We start from the raw sequence: 22,122 nt of genomic DNA on the forward strand, positions 1-22,122 counted from the left end.
TTTTTTCCACGATGAAATTTTAACCAGCATATGATTATGGATGTCAAGTGAGAATGAGAAAATTCACACATCGTCTTCTTTTTCCCCTTGACTTCTTGGGGATATTTAGTAAGTTTTTAGTGGAAGCAGTGATTGAAAGAGGCCCAGAATTCCACAGAATTGCCCTGTCCTTCTGTTTGGGAGTAGGGGTTCGGGTCCTTGTCCAGACGAGGGTGGGAAATGTTCAGTTATGCCTCACAGGCAAAGGGCTTTTTTTTTTTTTTTCCACCCAAGGGAGGACCTGTTTTACAGTACACGGCACTCTTCATGCATGTAAGTTCCTTTTAAAATTTCATTTCTGGATCCTGAAGTGACTTCCTTTGAATTTTTTTTTTCAAAGCTACTACATAAACTCTGCTAAATAAAGAGTAAAGCAAAATTCTGGGTTCACTTCACCTTAGAATAATTCTGTGGTCATTTTTTTAATAGATATGGTGGCCCATGGTAAAACAATGCTTCTGTATTAGAAACAAATAAAAGTTTCTATGCAGGAAGTAATGTGACATATGTTATTATAACCTATGTATAGTCTTCTTTCTCTACTCCTCACACACTCCAATCCCATTGCTTTTTAAAAATTCCTGAATATATTGGGGGTAGCTTATTGGAAAATTTTATTTCAGAGTTCAAAATTACATCAAAGAATTATCTGAAATTACCATGATCTTTTGTGGGAAGTTTGAGCAAAAATGCTACCCAAGGAATGTTGAAATGATTATCACTCATGTTGTACCCAGAGACAAACAAATTTTGCCTCTTTCACAATCTCAATTCTTTTATTTGACCGTAGTAGCAGAATCTATTATTATTATATGGTTTAGAGCACTGCACCTCAAACTTTAATGTGCATACAAATCCCCTGGGATCTTGTTAAAAATGCAGGTTCTGACTCAGTAGGACTGAGGTGAGGTGAGGGCTGTGATGCTGGGTGATGACTGTACTGCTGGTCCAAAGGCAGTCAGGGGTTAAAGAATAATTCCTGATGAAATCCTGATCGCCCAAAATAGCTACATTCCAGAAAACCTAGATAGGCCACAACTAACAACAGAGAGAGGGCATTTCAACCCTTACTGTGAGTGTTCATTAAATTTCATGTTAAATTTATCATTATGAAATCATGGAATTTTAATCAGCATATAATTATGGATGTCAAGTGGGAGTGAGAAAATTTCACATATCTTCTTCTTTCTTCCCTTACCTTTTTGGGCTAGTTACTTTTTAGCGGAAGTAGTGTAAAATAAAGAACCTAGAGGTCAGTAAATATATGCATCTATCTATGCCAGCCTTTAAGCAAACTGTATCTCTTGTATCTAAATCAAGTGTCTCATTATAACAGAAGGGAAAGCAACTAAATAAAATTATTTTAGTGATGCATATTCAAGTTTAAGCTCCTGGGAAGGCCGCCTAAATATTTCATAATAGAATCAGCAAAACAACGATCAAGTCTCTTGGTGATAAGCACTGAAGCCCAGTAAGGTTGTAACAAAACTACAGTCACTGAAGCGGCATAAAGGAATGTGATGTCCTCAAGAGTTCTCCATTCAACTGTGTCCATTAACTGATGGATTCAGGATTGAATGAAATTAGGTCAGACCCCAAAGAAACCAGTCAGTAGAAAAATAAGCATTTTAAAATTAAATCCCAGTAGTGGACCTTGAATTCTGGTGAGTGGGAACAGCTGGTGAAGCCTTTTTGTTGACTGGAAAAGATCTCGGCTCAGAAGGTGCCTCATCGTTACGTAGTTTCTTAGGACTCATTTTTGTCATGACCCATGTTTAGTTAAAGGGGAAGGCTTATAATAAGGAGAACAATCCATCTTTGAGTAAATATTACCAGAGCACCCATTTTTGTGCTGCCATTTGAGCTTTGGGAACGTGAAGGAAATGGAAGACGTGGTTTCTGTGTTCTGGTGTTTACAGTCTGGTTGTGGAAATACAAATACATGAGAAACAGAGCAAGACAAAGATCTCCTCCCACCCCGGCAGATAAACCAAACGCATCAAAACAAATTCCACAGTAGCTTATATGAAAGCACATAAGACAGTGTATATTTAAGTGACGGGTTATGAGGTACAGGGTAAAAACGATGTAGTTCTTAGTGAGGGCTTTTTTGGTGGCGACAGTGACAGTGACATAGGGGCGTGACTGGCGTTTAGTAGACAGAACTAATGTTGTCAGCATCCCACAGTGTGACTGCTACCCCATGCTGCTCACAAATAATCCCTCAGTCAAAAGGCCCAGGATGCCATCACTGAGAGACAATGCCAGGATTTTAGAGTTAAGGAACACCCGCAGAGGCTGGAGCTCTCAGGAGACGTGTTTATGGTGTGAACCTGACTGCCTCCTCTCTAAACCCTAAAATCCTAAGGCAAAGGGGAAGTAAAAGGAAGCACAAAGAAGTGAATTTATGTCTCTGGTCTTAGCTCTCTAGTTGCTCTATTTAAAATCATTTACCAGCTGTAAGCTGCTGCCTGGAGTTTGTAATAGAGCAGTTGAGCTTTGAAAGGCCTGGAGAGCTGTTTACTCCAGCTGTGTCATTTTACAGATGAAAAGACTGAGACCCAGAGAGCTGAAGTGACTTGTTCTGAGTCACTTAGTTCTGACTTAATATGGGCCGCAGGCTTGCCCGTGTATTCGCTAATGTTCTGAAGGTGATTTTAGGCAAGATGTTCATTCTGTTAAAACATAGCTATAAGTAAAAGTACATTCAGGCATATATCCCTTTATATACATAGACAACATGTTCTATTTTTTGGTTCCATGTAGCTATTCACACTGCCGCCTCTATACACCTCTATACAACTATAGCCATTCACACTGCCACCTCTGTACACACACAGACACACACACATGGGTGAGAAAAGAGAAGACTACAGCCAAAGAGAGGACAGCATACTTTTAGATCTTGCAGGTTTAGGTTAGAGATGAAGGCAGCTGTCATGGGTTATGATTCTAGTGGCATTAGAAATTTCTCCTACCCTCGCCCCCTTCATTCCCCGCTCCTACCAAAATACCTTGTCCACCTACCCCTGAAAGCTGAAATTTATTTTATAAGGGGTGGAGCTTTTTAATGCTATAATGCTTAAAGTTCAGATAATCCAGGGAGAGGTAATGCTCTGATTTAAGTGTTCACAAACTTGTAAATGACTGATGGTGGCTTTTTAATTGGGAGCAGATTTTGAGAGAAGATATTGAGTAAGAGAAAGCTGTCAGGCCCTCATCAGGTAACAGATGAGGGGAAAACAATTGTAAGAGGTTGTTTCAGTGTCAGGAATTTTGCTGATTTCAGTTTTGCATTGGCCTGTCATGGATATTCCTTTCATGAATGGCAAAAGATCATGACTTAAAGCGATTATTGTTATGGTGTTTGACTTCATGAAGAGGGTGGAGTGAAGAAGTACAGAAGATCACACTCTGAACCCAGTAAAATGCCAATCACCAGAAAATGGTTGATTTAAAGGGACAATTTTCAGCCCCAGTGAATTCGCCGGAAATGAGTGCCAACCTTAACTGAATTAAGTTGTGCTCTTTCAAATCCACTGCTGTGAGTTTGGGGGACAGTTGTCTGGATTTTACATAGCTCCAAGCTAAAATTGTAGGTCAAACTGTGACTTTTGGAGCCTCCAACACTGTTTGAATTGCTAACAATTTTTACTGAGTTTTGAGTCTGCCAGCTAATGTACAGACCCCTGTTAATGATGAGTGAACCAAAATAATTCATTCAGATGAACACCTAAATGTGTGGGTGCATCTCTAACCATGTTTGAAATTCTAGGTTCTATTGAATTTACTGGAAAAAATAAAGGAACAGACGTTTATGTTAGTATTTGTGATGATTTCTTCTTTTTATCTGTTTTCAAGTACCATCAGACATCCCTGCTTATGTAAATTTTGTCACTTCAGTTTCTAAATGGATCAAGGAAGTGTGAAAAAATGCCATCATAGAGAAAACATATCCTGTTTCCCGATGATACTGGAATGTCTGTGGTTTTCAGGCAGTACTGCTACTATAGCTATTTATTGTGACTGGCTTAGTCCATGGCTTGGTGTGCCCTGTGCAGAGGGCACTAACAAACTATGTGTGAAGGACAGTGAAAGCTGATGGTGAATGTCATGTCCAAGAGTATTCTGTGCCTGGAACATCCACAGCTAATGCCCACATCCTTAAAAATATATGTAGCTAATAAATGTAATTTTGAAAACCAATTTGTCTCAGTCTAGGTAAGCACTGATGACTGACTTAACTAAATTCCCTTAATTTCAAATACTAATTTAGTGTGACTGATTATTTTAACATATTTCAGATACTTTAAACAAAGAAAGCATGCACAAATATGATTATTGCACATAATATTACTACACTTACACTCATCCTATTTTAAAACACCAACACTGTGGGTTTAATTAATTTCATATTATTTCTATATTTCTTTTTATGCCTTCCTAGGGTTATAGATCTAATTAGTAGATTCCTTCCAGGGGTTTCACTAGTAATATATATATTTTTTAATTAATTAATTAATTAATTAATTTTTGGCTGTGTTGGGTCTTCGTCTCTGTGCCAGGGCTCTCTCCAGTTGCGGCAAGCGGGGGCCACTCTTCATCGCGGTGCGTGCACCTCCCACCATCGCGGCCTCTCTTGTTGCGGAGCACAGGCTCCAGACGCGCAGGCTCAGTAGTTGTGGCTCACGGGCCCAGTTGCTCTGCGGCACGCGGGATCCTCCCAGACCAGGGCTCGAACCCGTGTCCCCTGTATTGGCAGGCGGACTCTCAACCACTGCACCACCAGGGAAGCCCTAGTAATATTTTTGAATCTTCTTGGAGTTGTATAATCTTTACACATCCACAAGTAAAACAATGCCTTCTCCGAATAGCTGGGATTACAGGATCTGAGTTGGAGACTGTTGGGGCCTTGGTTGATTTTTCCAAAGTGATTCAGATCTGAGTCATTGGTTAGCAGTCAAGTTGAATTTTCTATTTGAGGGTTAAATTTCACTTAGTTACTAAAATTTAACTTATTTCCAAAAAATGCATTCCACATTGACTTCACAATAAATTTTCTTTACAATCTGGTGTCTCTCCACTAAATGTATTCTTTGTAAAATGTTGCCTAGGCAACATCACATACCCTTTGTTTATTACTGTGTTATATTGACCTGGTCTGTTAGTGGGACATCCGTGTTGCTGTTCTTTCTACACTTGTGCTGTGTAGACCCCCTCTCCACAAGCTTTGAGCAATCATTCCTATTCTTGGTGCAATTCCTACCTTTTCTGGCACTACTTGGCTTACTCACAGTTCTATGTGTGAAAACCAACTATATATCCTGTTATATTCATCCTTCCATATAACTGCCATTTGTCATTTATATTGACTTTTCTTTCTCAAAATCATAATGAACTCAGGGTCTTTCAATATCTCTCTTGTTCCATTTAACCATAATTTTATTTTCCTTTTGATGCTCAAATATGTAATCACAGTTGGGCCAGTAGGAATCCCTATAGCCAGAGTCCTTTGTCCTTCTAGCATTGTCCCTGACATTTTTGAAAGGATCCTAGTTTTCTGGTAACAGCTGGATATTTCACAGCTGTTTTGTGCTTCCTGCCCTGTGAACTGGAATCAGGTTACTTCCAAGGATTCCTCTTTTTTCATAGTGGAGAATTGGAACATAGACCAGAATCTAGGCACTGGGGGTATACATGAAAGTTAGCAGTGGATCAAAGGGCTACTATTGGGTGGTTGAAAAAATCTGCCTTTTTGAGGTTATGGGTTCCTACTGATTTTTTTTCCAATTTGACCTACATGCTTTTGTCCTCTAGTTTTGTTATATTATGAGATTGTATCTGCACCGACCACAAGCATCTTGTTGTAGGAAGAAAGATTCTATTTGGGTAGGGGAAATGTTTATTTAGATTGCAGACAGGTTGATGGAAAGATTCAAATGAAGATCTGGGCACTGGGGAGTAGCACCAGTGTATAATCTGTCTTCTAGAACCCTCTTTCATTGCTAGGACTCTAGTCAGCTCACTCTTTTCACATACCCTGTGCACTTCAATAATTTTATTCTATAGTATGCCAGAGATTGCAGCTAAGGGGAATGAGTGCCATTCTTACTTCACCTTGTCTGGATCCTTCCCCGCACCCAACCCCTCCCTCTTCTCTTCAGGGTCTGACAAGCCCATGAGGTCAGTGAGGCTGCTTCCCCAGAGCCTTATGAAGGGCCTGGAGTCTGCTTTCTGTTGTGCTTGTGGTTAACAGAGATGGCCAGATCATGTTTAAGTTGTTTGTCCCAAATATTGGAAACTTGAAACCTTTCCAGAACAGTCACTTTGCCCTATGTGGAAAACTTAAGTATAGATGACTTTCCTGGATGAAGATGCCTACATAAAGCAGGCCTGATACTGGTTTTATTCGCACAAACCCAGGCGAAGTGGAGACCATAAATTGCGTATAAATTTAATTATGTGGAGAATTTGTTCGTGGGCTTTATAGTGCTGATGAAGTTATGTTGTGCAGAAAACTCTCAATATGTGGTCATTTATTGATAGCAGTCCTAAGAATCATTGCTTATCTATCCTGGATCTGATACAGTGTATCAGATACAGAAAGTGGTATCTGCAACATGTTCCTAAGAACATTCTGCTCAAGTATCAGAGTGCTTTTAGGCAATTTCAGTAAAGTGAGTGTATTAGTTTTCAATTGGTGTGTAGCACATTACCATGTACTTACTAGCTTATCATCTCACAGTTTCTGTAGTTTAAAAGTCTAGGCACGGCATAGCTGGTTTCTCTGCCCTAGGTCTCACTGGACTGAAATCAAGGTGTTGGTCTCACCTGGGGCTCAGGATCCTCTTACAAGCTCACTAGCTGTTGGCAGAACTCATTTTCTTGTGGTTGTAGGACGGTGGTCCCCTTTTCCTGCAGGTTGTCAGCCAGTGACTACTCTCAGCCTTTACAGGCTGCCCCCCAGTTCTGTGCCATGTGGCCCCCATAGGAAGGTCACAGCATGAAATGTTGACTTTCTTCCAGGCTAGTCAGATCACACCTCTGACTTTCTCTTCTGCGACCAACTAGAGAAAATGCTCTGCTTTTAAAGAACTCACCTGATTAGGTCAGGCCCACCCAGGGTAATTGCCCATTTGCCATATCACATAATAGAATCATGGTGTGATATCTCATCGTATTCACTCTCAAAGGGGAAGGGATTATTCAAAGGCTGGACATTGGGTGTCATTGTAGAATTCTGCCTATCACAATGAACTTGTAGTTTAAAAATACTTTTATGATAGCATTTTATGAATATATATGTTTATTATTTTTGTGTCAAGATTGCTGGGGTGTTTTTATAAATTTATTTTTATTTTATTTATTTTTGGCTGTGTTCAGTCTTCATTGCTGTGCACAGGCTTTCTCTAGTTGCAGCAAGGGGGGCTACTCTTCATTGCAGTTTGTGGGCTTCTCATTGCAGTGGCTTCTCTCAGTAGTTGTGGCACTTGGGCTCTAGAGCGCAGGCTCAGTAGTTGTGGCACACTGGCTTAGTTGCTCCGCGACATGTGGGATCTTCCCGGACCAGGGCTCAAACCCGTGTCCCCTGCATTGGCAGGCAGATTCTTAACCACTGAGCCACCAGGGAAGTCCCTGATTGGTTCCTTTGTTTTTTTTTTCCTTTTCTCAGCCATACTTTATAATTTCTGTGTAGAGATATTGCACATATTTTGTCAGATTTATCACTAAATATTTTATATTGTTTGAAGCTGTTGTAAATCGTGTTTTTAATATTTAAATTTCTGATTGTTGTTAGTATCTGGAAATACAAATGATTCTTGTATATTGATCTTATATCTTGTACCCTTGATAAACTTATTAATTCTAGTGTTTTTTTGGGGGGGGTAGATGTCATTGGATTTTCAACATAGATGATAATGTCTTCTGTGAATAAAGTTGGTATTATTTCTTCCTTTCCAATGTAGATTTTTTTTTCTTTTTTCTTGCCTTGTGGCATTGTCTAGAACTTGTAATACAATGTTGAGTCAACATAATGAGAGTGGACATCCTTGATTTGTTCCTGTACTTAGGAGAAAGGCATTCAGTTTAACAGTTACTGTGGGTTTAGAATTCAGGGCGCCTTAGCTGGGTGCCTGTGGCTCAGAGTGTTGTATGAGGTTCCAGTCAAGCAGGAGGCTGGGGCTGTGGTTGCATTTGAAGGCTCAACTCTTGTGGTTGTTTACAGTCCTCAGTCCTTCCATAAATGTGCCTCTCCACAGAGCTGCCTCCTAACATGGCAGTTGGCTTTGCCTTTGGATAGTGATCTAAGAGAAAGGGAATAGGACTGAGAGTGTACCAGCACAGAAACCACAGTTTTTTTATAATCTTTTCTCAGAAGTGATAGCCCATGATTTCTGCCATATTCTGTTTATTGGATATAAGTCAACAAATACAGCCCAAACTCAAGATCTGTGGACTAAATAAGAGTGTGACTATCTGGAAGTGGTTATCACTGGGAGCCCTTTTAGAGATTGCCTGACATTGTATACTAAAATGGTGAATTACACATTTTTGAGTGTTAAGCCAACCTTCCATTCCTGGGATTAATACTACTTTTTCATTATTTATTATCCTTTTTATATATTATTGGATTCGATTTTTTAAAAATTGCCAATAATTTTTGCATCTTTATTCATGAGAGAAATTGATCTGTAGTTTTCTTCTAATGCTTTTTTCTGGTTTTGGTGTTGGAATGATGCTGGCTTCATATAGTGAGTGGGGAAGTATCCCCTTCTCTTTAATATTTTGGAAACATTTCTGTGGAATTGATGTTATTTTTTCCGTTAAATGTTTGATTTACTTCACCAGTAATGTTGTCTGGCCCTGGCATTTTCTTTGTGATAACGTTTTTGGTTACACTTTTAATTTCTTTAATAGACATAGGCCTATTCAACTTATCTATTTCTTCTCAAGTGAGCTTGGGTTGTTTTCATCTTTCAAGGGAATTTGCTTCATCTAAGTTGCTGAACTTATTGGCATAAAGTTGTTGATGATATCTGTAGAATCTGTAGTGATGTCATCTCTCTTATATCTGTTATTGGCAGTGTAAGTTCTTTACCTTTCTGCTCTTATCAGTCTGGCTAGAGGTGTATCCATTTTTTTTTTTATCTTCTCTGAAAACTAGCTTTCAGTTTCATTGATTTTCTTTATTGTTTTTCATTTTCTATTTCATTTATTTCCATAATGATATTTTTTCATCATTTTAATTCTCTGCTTATTTTAGGTTTTAATTTCTCATCTTTTTCTACTAGTATTTTAAGGTGTAATCTTATTGATTTGAATTTTTTTCCACTATATGCATTTACCATTATAAGTTTTTCTACAGCTAAAGTACTATTTAAGCTGTATCTGCCATTTTGATATTCTGTTTAACTATTTTCATTTAGTTCAAGATACTTTCTTTTTTTTTTTTTAATTATTTATTTATTTATTTATTTATGGCTGTGTTGGGTCTTCGTTTCTGTGCGAGGGCTTTCTCTAGTTGTGGCAAGTGGGGACCACTCTTCATCGCGGTGCGCGGGCCTCTCACCATCGCGGCCTCTCTTGTTGCGGAGCACAGGCTCCAGACGCGCAGGCTCAGTAGTTGTGGCTCACGGGCCTAGTTGCTCCGCGGCATGTGGGATCTTCCCAGACCAGGGCTCGAACCCGTGTCCCCTGCATTGGCAGGCGGATTCTCAACCACTGCGCCACCAGGGAAGCCCCAAGATACTTTCTAATTCCCCTTTTGTATTGTTTGGTTTCCAAATATTTGCTGTCTTACTTATCTTTTAAAGTACTTTTTCCCCTCTGGCTCCTTTTTAAGATATTCCTTTTACCACTGGTTCTAAGCAACTTGATTTTGATGTGCCTACATGTTATTTTCTTTGTATTTCTTGTGTTTAGGGTTCATTGACTCCTCAGGTTCATGTGTTTATATTTTATAATTATAATTCAGTTGCCTCAGTGGTGTGGGTGGTTTCATATCCATATCACATCTATTGCCTCTTGCTTTCACATCTGTAAGAGAAACACGTGAACTCTTGAGTGAAAATTGAGTGAAACACGTCAGTGCATCTAATCTTGTGATAAATTGTTAGTTTTTGATCATGACTAGAGGACTCTGCCTTAAGTCTTTTAAAGATATCTTCAGAAATTTTGTGGTATGCTAAAAGGTGTGATGATATCCTTCTTATTTGATTTAATTAAAATTCAACCTATGCTTAGTAGTTGAGACGCACTCATAGGACAGAGTTGATGCTTAATATTTAATTAAAATTTTTTTGTTTGTTTCAAAAACTTGAAAGAACTTAATTTATTTTACATACTTTCCCACTTTAGTATTTTCAAAAATTACGTTGTCAGACATGTTTATTATACAAGTCAAACAATATAGGGGTATGTAAAAAATAAGTGATCTTACCCTTTATCCGTTCAGCTCTACATATCTGGCGGTATCTTATGTTAACACTTTGGTGTGTTTCCTTCTATACCTTTCTGTGTGCTCATACATACACATACAAATATCTATATCTATGTCTGTATGTATATTTGTATCTGTATCTATCCATACACATACATTTCTTTCCTATATGGAATCATCTTGTACATATTACTCAGACACTTCATATGTTTGCTTTAACAGTATGGGGTTTTCTTAGATACCTTCTGTTTTCCTGTCTTCTTTTTTTTTTTTTTTTTTAAAGTTTTTTTTTTGATGTGGACCATTTTTTTTTTTTAATTTTATTTATTTATTTATTTATGGCTGTGTTGGGTCTTCGTTTCTGTGCGAGGGCCCTCTCCAGTTGTGGCAAGTGGGGGCCACTCTTCATCGCGGTGCGCGGGCCTCTCACCATCGCGGCCTCTCCTGTTGCAGAGCACAGGCTCCAGACGCGCAGGCTCAGTAATTGTGGCCCACGGGCCCAGTCGCTCCGCGGCATGCGGGATCCTCCCAGACCAGGGCTCGAACCCGTGTCCCCCGCATCGGCAGGCAGACTCTCAACCACTGCACCACCAGGGAAGCCCCTTCCTGTCTTCTTAAATGAGGATATGGAAACTTTTCACAAGAAGAAAAAAACGTTAAAAGCAATTTCAGAGTTATCTTTTCTCTAAAGAGCATAATAAAGTTACCTTGCTAGAGGCCAGCTAGAGGCCATAAAATTATGTAAAAAGAAAAACAAAGTCTCCAGAATACAGGGAGAACGAAAGAGTTAGAACATAAAGTGGAAAACAAGGAGCAAAAGTCAGAGAGACTAAAATAAAATGAGTGAGGGGGGCAGACTATGCAGTAAGAGAATGAATGAAGTTGAGAAGGAAATTGGGGTTTAGTGGAGTAATATAAACAAAATAAAGTGAGAGAGTGGCACGGACATATACACTACCACATGTAAAACCGATAGCTAGTGGGAAGCAGCCGCATAGCACAGGGAGATCATCTTGGTGCTTTGTGTCCACCTAGAAGGGTGGAATAGGGAGGGTGGGAGGGAGACACAAGAGGGAGGGGATATGGGGATATATGTATGCATATAGCTGATTCACTTTGTTATAAAGCAGAAACTAACACACCATTGTAAAGCAATGATACTCCGATAAAGATGTTAAAAAAAAAAAGAAAAAAGAAAAAACATTGTTTTCAACTTTTACTATCTCTACCTTTTAGCCTTTTCATATGCTCCATTCTAGTTTGGAGATGAAATCAAGATTGGGATAGATTTTAAACATGTATTCAAGCATTAAAGTGTTGAAGAACATAATGACTTTCTCTAGCCGTGTTAGCTGCTTCCGTGGTGGCCCATCAGTTAAAATGCCCATCTGATTTAGTTCAGCTGGGTTTTTTTGTTTGTTTTTTTAATTAAGGCAAGTTATCCAACTTTTAATGATTCAGAAATAATCGCAGTTGCAGTCAGATGGTAAAATATGTGACAGAGCTCAAGAACCACCTTAGGGCACTAGCAGTATAGGCCTTAAGCTTCCTGTTTTAGGGATAGCAATTTTAGTGTCAGGCCTAACCTAGTATAAGCAGGATGATTATGAGGAATTTTTCATATTGTGGTTTAAGCTAATGTAGCTTTTAAACTGTGGCCTTTTGGGGTATTTCCTGGAATCAAAATTGGCATGCTTTCTAGGATAACAAATCAGCATGTTTAGTGAAATTAAAGTTTCAGTGGAGAGGTTGAGTTTAATTTCTTTTTTTCCCCAGATATGTGTCACAAAGATGTCTACACGGAACTGCCCGGGAATGGACTCAGTGATCAAACCCCTGGACACAATTCCTGAGGATAAAAAAGTCAGGGTTCAGAGGACACAGAGCACTTTTGACCCATTTGAGAAACCAGCTAATCAAGTTAAGAGGGTGCATTCTGAGAACAATGCTTGCATTAACTTTAAGGCCTCCTCCACTGGCAAAGAGTCTCCTAAAGTTCGGCGGCACTCCAGCCCCAGCTCGGTAAGTGCAGTCTTCTCACTTATCAGTGGGTGAACAGAACAAGTATCCCTCTTATAATAGTGGCATGCTGTGCAGGAAGACAGCAGGTGGCTTTATCAGTACATTATTATGCATTGTCTCCTTAGGTGGTTTAATGTTTTTGGAAGAGAGAAAGAGCGCAGGCACGCGCAAGTGCCAACTATATACAGACTCTTTATTCATAAACACCCAGCAAGCAAATGAGAAATGATTCAACTTATTTTGGGAAAAATTATTTTCTTTCTAGTTGTTTCTAGTTAGGGGAATTTATAAGTAAAAATCCTTTGGTATTTTGAACACCTGGAGAGGATGTTTGAACTTCACTGTGTTTGCGGGCAGTAAGGGTGGTTTTGAATTTGGCAGATTCACAAAGAATTTCATTTCAGGGTACATGTTAGAATGTGTTCACTTGTCTTATTCCACTTTGTTCTCATTGTCAATATTCTACAAATTACGAGCTAGACATTGAAACTGATCTTCTTAAAGAGAAATCCTATTCATCACAGTGAAATTTTCTAAACCCAAACTATATCAAAGCAAGTCTTGCCTTTGGACCCAAGGACGTATAAAGTTCTGAGATGATTGCTGCTTTTTGACTGTAAAAGTTTTACCGAAACTCATATTTCCAAGACTGGCCTGCATTTAACATTGTAAAAAAAAAACTTACGATCTTTTGAAATTAAGTAATTTTCAAATTTAACCCACACTTAAGAACTTCTTGACATAGCTGGTCTAAGAGTTTAAAGGGTAAGTGAAGAATGCTAAGAGAATTTTGATTCTGTCATCTTGCTAAGAAACATATTCCATTTCACAAATTTTAAATATTAAATTCCATGAGGGCCAAAACAGAGCAAGAGATGTCAGCTGCTAGGAGAATATTGACACTTCAGTTTAATTAAACTGTATGATACCTCACAAATCTTGTGTCACATTTTTTTGTTAATGAATCGAAAATAAATTTGTTAATGCAACATTTGTGAGGAGAATTGATTATCTGGCTTTCCCCACATTGGCCCCTGTAATCTTGTCTATGATTGCAGGGTAGTGTCCATTTAGGTCACAGATACAACACTAACTCCTGGGAGAACTTTTAGATTTAGTATCATTTAGAAGAAATGAAAAGAATGGTTGAGAATGATTAAGCTTCTGTAATGGAAAGAGAATTACATATATTTTACTATATAGTTATCTTAATATTATTATATGTCAATCTACATGATATATAGAAATTGGCACTTGAGATCTTGCAATGAAGCATACTTATACTAAAAAACTGTTCACTGTTTATGTGAAAATCAAATTTAGCTAGTTATCCTGTATTGTATCTGCAATTCTAGTTATTATCCAGTGGTATATTATTTCTTTTGTTACTCAAATCGTTCCTGCTTTGGTCACTGGGAGCTCTTTTAGCTTGGCCCCTGTGTCCTTTTGAGATGTCTTCATCACTTTGTTTTTTGAACACTTTCTTACTTTCTTGTCCTACAAGTTGCTCTTGGCTTACATTGTGTTTTTCCAGCCCCAGACCTAGAATCAGCCATTTCTCCAAAGATCCCTGTTTCCTTTTATTGAAGAATGGTATTTAGAAACTAAGATTGGGTGCTGCTACTGGGGGTCATCAAGTCAGTGTGTACATCATAGTATAAATAATATAGTGTAATATAAATAATATACTATAAAAATATAGTATAGTATAATATCAGTATATTATTTCATATAATATCATCATAGTATAAATAATAACAGTGGGATTTTGATACTTATTTTTAATACTTATTTTTAATGTTTAATAAGGAGTTAATTAAAATACTTGTCAAAGAAAGCTGAGACTTGTCTGACACATGCTGTATTTCTCTCTGTATTTATTCATTTATTTTTACTTTTTATTTTATACTGGAGTATAGGTGATTAACAATGTTGTGTTAGTGTCAGGTGTACAGCAAAGTGATTCAGTTATACATATACATGTATCTATTCTTTTTCAAATTCTTTTCCCATTTAGATTGTCAGATAATATTGAGCAGAGTTCCCTGTGCTATACAGTAGGTCCTTGTTGGCTATCCATTTTAAATATAGCAGTGTGTACACGTCAAATAGGAGAGGACTCAGGGAGGATGGCAGTGGCATAGGTTTAGAAACCCCTCATATAATTAGAGAGAGCAACTAGTGCAGTAAAACCAAAACCAATGGATAACATCAACAACAAATATAGGTGACGAGGTTTCTCCATGAACCTCAAACTAGGAGTGAGGGGAACAAGCCATGAATAATTTTAAGAACCATGTGGTATCAGAAAGTGAGAGGGAGGAAGCTCAGGGAAGGCCAGGAGACTAGGGCCTACTCTCAGATCCAGGAAACCCCAAAATTGCCATCAGGTACCTACTGGTGGCTCATTGGGCCATTCTTAGGACAGCAACAGCACCTGGGAGGGGACTTTGATGGCACCTGTGAGTGGATGAGTGCACAGAGACCATGGGGTGTCTGCTGGTCTTCCTCCTGTGACTTCTCTAGAACATCAAATTGAAGCACCTTTTCAGGACAAAGCCAGGCACTGAGTAGAAAGTGCTGGAGTAGACTTCCGTGCAGGGCAGGTTCAGTAGGGCAAAAGGGAAAGAGAAAGTCCAGAAAGAAGTGTTGAAGTGAAACAAATGGGGAAATCTCAATGTGTGTGAGATTGTCTTTTTTTTTTTTTTTTTTTCACTTCATGAAAACAGAGAAAAGAATTTCATTCCATAAAGCTAGAAAAGCTATCTTGGCCATACACCTCTCAAATTACTGAAAAATTCATTTTACTTAAAAATAACCAAGAGAAAAATTATTGGTTGAATCCCATACAAAACTATGACAAAAAGAGAGAGAGAGTAAGGAGTAGCATAACATCTCTACAGATAATGAAAGCAAGCTAGAGGGGGGCAAAATTATCGTTATTGCAGATTTATGATGATATATCTAGAAAAACCAAAAGAATCAGTGGAAATACTAGAAACAGTGAGAGAAGTTAGCCAAATTGCAGGTTATAACATTAATATACAAAACCCAATAGATACCATTATAAAAACAAATAAGAATTAGTGTTGAAAACTGGCAAATAAATCAAATAACTAAGTATTTATTTTCAGTGATTTCTATATGAAATTCACCTCATGGTAATCTAGTCATTGATGAAGGGAAATTTCTCTTTTAGGAGTAATCCCACTAATAAATCAAGAAAGAATAATAGATTTAGGAATCACCATTTGGCAACCCCGAAGAATTAATACATCTAGGCAAAGATTATCAATACCTGCTAACATCATCAAAAGAGGGACATCCAGAGGTTATGATGTCCTCATGGGAGTATGCAATAACCACCAACAGAATTAAGTGTGAATCTGAGCAAGCCTCTAGATGTAACTACCCGAGTTACAGGGTACAAAGGAACACATCAAGACGGGATTTTCTCTGCTCTATTCCTATCCCCAAGTATGTTTACCCTACTTTTTGGCTTTAATGTGTATACAGTATTTACAATCTTAAGATGATGTAAATACTGTTCTTAGTGAGACCACATAGTGTACTATGATTAACTTTCTTTCCTTGCGAAACTTTTTGATTTTCCTATTTATAATTGCCTCTTCTTTTCATTTGTTCATAATTAATACAATTAGTGAATAGAATTTTAATCACGAATTGAGGCCTCAAACTATTTGATAAAACTAGAAAACTCCTCTGAAATAAATCAGAATCAGATAATCTGTCAGTTTTTCTTCCCCCTGAAATTTTCCTTGTGGTTCTCCATTGTCCTAATCCAACCCGGACTGGTTGATCTCCAAATTGCTGTCAGGAGACATCCCTTCATTCCTCCAAAGCTGATTGACCAATCTAGTTTTTAGGATAGGTAAGCCTAGCTGCAGTTTGTTTCCTGAGATGATCAAGATGGGGCTCAGTGCCTTTTTTATGCTTCATTTTTCTTCAGTCTCACTGTTCATCCTGGTTTTCATTATGCTTCGTGTGCTAATTCTGAGACTCTCAAGTTCAACCTCTTCAGAGAATAAACCTCTGCTGGGATCAGGGACGGGCAGACACCTGACTGGGAGAGTAGAGGGGAAAGGACCTGTTCCTTAAATCTACTCCAATTAATCATTTTGGTTTTAGCTCCTCCTTAAAGTTCAACTTCCAATTCTTGAGTGTTTCTGGGATTCTGAAGTGGGAATTGACTTAGTTCTTACTGGTTTCTACCTTTAGTCATCGTCCTTGTCAGTGACCTCCTGTCCATTTGTTTCCCATCTCAAAATTTTTGTTTGTATCTTGTCTTCAGTCTTCTTATTCATTTTATTTGCCCTTCTGAGTTATAACTTAATACTGTCATTTTAGTACAGATTGGTAAGGGGGAGAGATAAATACTTGTATTCAAGCCAACATGTTGAACTGGAAATGTCCACTGTTTCTCTCCTATTATATTAACTTGCTTTAGATCCTCTTTCCTGAGAGTTTCTTATTGGGTTTACCCTTTTCTGACCCAATCTGGGATGTCTGTCTTATATATCAGGGCGCTTATATTATTTTGTGTGGAAAGTGCTTTGCTTTCTTTTCATTTTGGGAGCTTTTGCTTCCATTCAATATGCCCTGGAAAAAGGTCTTTGCTCTTTCCTGATCAAGCTGGAAATAGTTTCTTTTTCTCTTTTAGCATGATGCTACAGTATTCTGTTTTATTCTGAGTCCTTTCTGTCTACTGCCTTTTTGTTCTCTCCCCTATTGCAGTTAAGGAGGGGGGGTGTGGATTTTATTATACTCTTTTTCATGGAAAGTCTATTTTCCTTTCGATTCCTCACTGGGCCGAAAATGGACGTGGTCACACTTCTTGTGCAACACCATTTTACATCCTGTCCAACAGTGTATAGGTTTGATCATTTCTTACTCAATGGCATGAGAGATTTATGACATAGGTTTTGTTATTTTTAAAGATTTTTTAAAGGCTGATAAGCATCAAAGGAAACCCTTTACCTAAGGACAACCAGGATTAATGTTATATCTTTATTTTATTGTTATTTCTTTGAAAGTATTAGTTATCTTGAATAAGCTCCAAGAGTACAGTTGAGAAGGAAGGAGGAAATGAGTAGCATTGTGGCAGTCCAGCCCCTATTTTGGTGAGGAACGCAGGATAGTCACTCTTGTTTCTTGGAATACCGTGGTAGAAACTATTATACAATATCACATCTTCCCAACTGTGTATACATCTCTCTGCTGTTCACATACTGGTCATGTCTATGGGAGGAGTCATGCCTGAAATCAAGGAATCAAGTGTGCCTTGGCCTCAGTGACCATCACAATCATCTGGACTTCCTGATTTTGTCCAGACAGTGGCACTTTAAAATTCAGGCAGAATGTAAAGAATGTGATTTTATTTAAATTGGTATATTTCAAGAGGTGTTTGACAGATTCTATTTGTTTCAGATGATTTTTGAGTGCCTACTCTTCCTGGGCCTCGTCCCTGGGTCATAATGAGCACTGTCACTGACAGGACAAACTTTGGCTCCCCTTTTCCTACCACCTCCTCCAACTCAGCTGTGCCCTTCAATAGCTAGAACTATTGGCAGTGCTGTAGGAGACTGCCTGTCTTGCTGGCCCAGTTTAGAAGGGATTTCATTGAGCTGTGCTATCATAAGCTGAGCTTCAAGAGACCATATTTTCAGAAATTCAGGTTTAGATTAAGGTCCTCTATACATTCTGTAAATTTCTCCAAATTTACCTCTCTTCCTCACCAAAAAAAGATCTGCATCCCATGACAGTCAGGCTCAATTTGGAGAGAGAGGAGGACGGTGCAGACTTGAAAATGAGAGGCCCGCTTCAGTCCTCAGATGCTCATCCTTGGGGATTTCATTTTGGCATTGCCTCCTTCTTGTGGGGACTAGCCCCTTGTCAGGTTGTTAGCATGTGTGGTGGTTGAGTCTCTCCCTCCGTCTAGATCTAGATCTATTTTGTAACCAAGTTACCCATCAACTATGAATTATCTCAGTGTGGCTGTGTCTAAAAGGGTTAGAAATGCAGGATGATAGAGCCTGTTGTGAAGATCAAAGGCAGAAGAAAAATTAGCCAAGGAAGGTTTGACTTCAAAAATCCTTGTTGTTTAATGAGGTCAGATAGTTCTGATTGAATCCTTCCCACCTTACCCTCACACCCACTCTCACAATTATTAGTATAATGTGATAGAGCAGTGGTTCTTACTTGTGGTTTTCCTACAATTCAGAGGGTCATCAACAATCTTAAGTAAGGGGTTATGTATGAAGGTTAAAGTAAATTTTCAATGAATTCAGTGTAAAACTGTTGACATTCTTATAACCATATCATGGTATCATTATAGTGAACACTGAGGTATACTCATGCAGTTTATAAAAATTGACTAAAAAAACCCATCCTTGTTTCTAGGAATGGGGTTTCAGTGGATGATAGACTTAAGCATAACTTAATATCTCCTCCATTTGGGTGGGAATTAGGTCTCCATGGAAAGAGTCTGCCAGTGTAGTAGTGGCAAAGAAAATATGTTCTCAATTCCAATCAACTTGGTTTGAATTGTAGCCCTGCCATTAGCTGTAGGATCTTAGATGAGTAACTTTATTTCTCCAGTCTTAAATTCATGTTCAAATAGGAACACTAATAGAACCAACCTTAGGGTGGTGTTATAGGGATTAAACTGAGGTGATGTATTTAAAGTGATAAACTCAAAGCATGGAACACAGTAAACACTTGATATTAGCTGGTTGTTTTTTTTTTTGTTTTTTTTTTTTAAAGGCAGAATTCCTAATGGAGGATTAATTCTCATTGACATAGGTTCTTTTTTTTTTTTTTTAATAATTATCCCTAACTTTATTTATTTATTTATTTATTTTTAAGATTTATTGATTGTTGATTAATTGATTGATTGCTATGTTGGGTCTTCGTTTCTGTGCTAGGGCCTTCTGTAGCTGTGGCAAGCGGGGGCCACTCTTCATCGCGGTGCACGGGCCTTTCACTACTCTGGCCTCTCTTGTTGCGGAGCACAGGCTCCAGACGCGCAGGCTCAGCAGTTGTGGCCCACGGGCCTAGTTGCTCCACGGCATGTGGGATCCTCCCAGACCAGGGCGCGAACCCGTGTCCCCTGCACTAGCAGGCAGACTCTCAACCACTGCGCCACCAGGGAAGCCCTAGCTGGTTGTTTTTGTCGATTGCACAAACAATGAACTGGAGCACTCCAGGAGCATCTCCTTCAGGGCAGGGCAACAAACACCATTCGGCTGGAATATTATCTTGACTTTTTCATTATCCATGCCAATGTTCCCCTCCACTGGTCCAGACAATTGACAGTTCTCTGTACCTTTATTCTGTTTAAAAAATGTATTAACATTATCTCATTAAATTCTACGTCTCTATGCAGTTAGTGTCTGTTAATAATGGCTGATTCGCCCTCTGTATTTCCATTTCTCTGAAGTGCTGTCTCAAACCTGCAGTCTAAGGAGGGAAGTGGTAAGCAGAGAATAGCGGCTCCATAAGGCTGTTTCCCATCCATACGTGCACCTGACATCAAAGAGCCAAAGATAATGTTAGGGTTGACTACCTACTGGCTTGATCTAGCACCTTTAGTTAAATGTGATGATGTAATAAAGTTGCAAGGAAAAAGAAAGGCAAACCAAAGGCCTGAACTTAAATTATCAAACAAAATAGGACCTCTCCTTCTGAATTATTCTTAGTCATTTGACTGGAAGGATTTTATTATTGGCCTCTTTAAACACTTGGCATTTAGCTTCCTTATTTATATGCATAATAATTACAGATCAGAACATTTCTGTGTATTTAAAATAGGAGATGAACTTTACAAGAATCTAACTCTTAAAAGTGCAGACTATCTCATAGACATGTCCTGTTCCATAGACCCATTCTTTCATTGACTAGAATAACTTTTAGAGAGGCATTACATGTGTGTGATTATTCTTATTTTACAGATCTGAAACTTACAGTATATTTCCACAATGTGTACATATCAGTTTCACAAGGCAAATCACATTGACTGTTTTTCCACTAAATGAGGCAAAATATTAATTTTCTGCCATCACATTGTTACTAGGATGTACTTTAACCATGACAGTTAATGCCTCCAAATCCGTTCAGTTAGATGCCATTAACATCTCTTACTTTATTTTTCTAGTGGATAAATGGGATATATTCTAAAAAAGAGTATTATCCTTGTTTTTCTAATTTCCTCAATTCAGTTTCTTCAAGTAGTAATTTTAGTATGGTCTATGTCTTAAAATGATTACATAAGCTTATATAAGGCAGTTTACGAAGAGTAAAATATATCATTTTTAGAAAATTATTTGTGTCTTTCCAGGAAGAGAAAATAATAACTTCCTAATCTATTACCAATTTTGTGTGACTGTGTCTTGTCCTTGCTCTAAATACGCATTAGCAGTTTATCTTCTAATAAGACTAAACAGGTGATTTTCTGCTGCTGCTTTTTTTCTTTAACTTAGATTGAATTTATTCTTAAAGAAGCACAAAAGCAAACATACAGACTTCTCATTATGATTTTAAATAATTTAGAATGGAACTGTGAACACAATATTTTCCCCATTGAAGATCATTTTATACTGAAGTTTAATATAGGTTTAAAAATTTCTATTTAAAACTTGGGCTCAGGAGGGTGATGGTAAAGTGCGACATTCACAAGCTGTTTCTCGGTGATGAAAAATGCATGAGAACATAACCCACACAGGACTAGTCAGGCTCTTTTGAATGTAGTTTTCCATTAAGTTTTACTTGATTCAACTCAACACATCGTTGGTACTCCACAGGTTTCTTGAAGAAAAGAATAGGTAGTCCATTGTCTATTAATTCCTTCCTACAGTGTCTCTTGTTGTTCCTTTTCTAGCTGCAGTTAAATGTCTAAAATCATAATACTTTCAACCTTTCTTCTTTCCTAGTATGTGCACATTTATTTAAATTTTCTTTTATGTATTGATTTAGCTGCATCCCATGGGTCTTAAAATATCATGTCCTCAGTGCCACATATTTATTTATGAATTTTCAATTTTGATTTTCTTTTTAACCCATATGGCTAGACTATTTAGTTTTCCTTTTATTCTTTTTTTTTTTTTTTAATTATTTATTTATTTATTTATGGCTGTGTTGGGTCTTCGTTTCCGTGTGAGGGCTTTCTCTAGTTGCGGCAAGTGGGGGCCACTCTTCATCGCGGTGCGCGGGCCTCTCACTATCGCAGCCTCTCTTGTTGCGGAGCACAGGCTCCAGACGCGCAGGCTCAGTAGTTGTGGCTCACAGGCCCAGCTGCTCCGCGGCACGTGGGATCTTCCCAGACCAGGGCTTGAACCCGTGTCCCTTGCATTGGCAGGCAGATTCGCAACCACTGCGCCACCAGGGAAGCCCTCCTTTTATTCTTAATTTTTAATTTATTACATTGTGTTCAGAAAAAGTAACTTGAAATGTTTCTTCAGTTTTGAATATTGAGGTTTTTTTGGTGGCCTAATCTATGGCCATATTTTTTGAATGTTTAATGTGCACTTGAAAAGAATATATATTAATATATGTATTAGGTTAAAATATTAATTCTACTATTCAAGCCCATATATCTCTTACTT

The 22,122-nt window shown here is 38.2% G+C and overlaps 1 protein-coding gene across 4 annotated transcripts in view; it reads left to right on the forward strand.

Moving 5' to 3' along the window:
* The window catches only part of CDK14 (cyclin dependent kinase 14), a 575,870-nt gene that overhangs the window by 135,123 nt on the left and 418,625 nt on the right, over window positions 1-22,122 (forward strand). For 3 of the 4 annotated variants that reach the window (XM_057550063.1, XM_007195799.3, XM_057550065.1), the window contains one exon: window positions 12,257-12,502. In XM_057550063.1, coding sequence (XP_057406046.1) covers window positions 12,257-12,502 — 246 coding nt within the window. Of the gene's footprint in view, window positions 1-290; window positions 313-12,256; window positions 12,503-22,122 lie in introns of those variants that run through there. The other variant, XM_057550064.1, reaches the window with a different exon arrangement.

This window comes from Balaenoptera acutorostrata, chromosome 7, assembly GCF_949987535.1.
Source record: "Balaenoptera acutorostrata chromosome 7, mBalAcu1.1, whole genome shotgun sequence".
In the NCBI taxonomy this organism is placed as follows: domain Eukaryota; kingdom Metazoa; phylum Chordata; class Mammalia; order Artiodactyla; family Balaenopteridae; genus Balaenoptera; species Balaenoptera acutorostrata.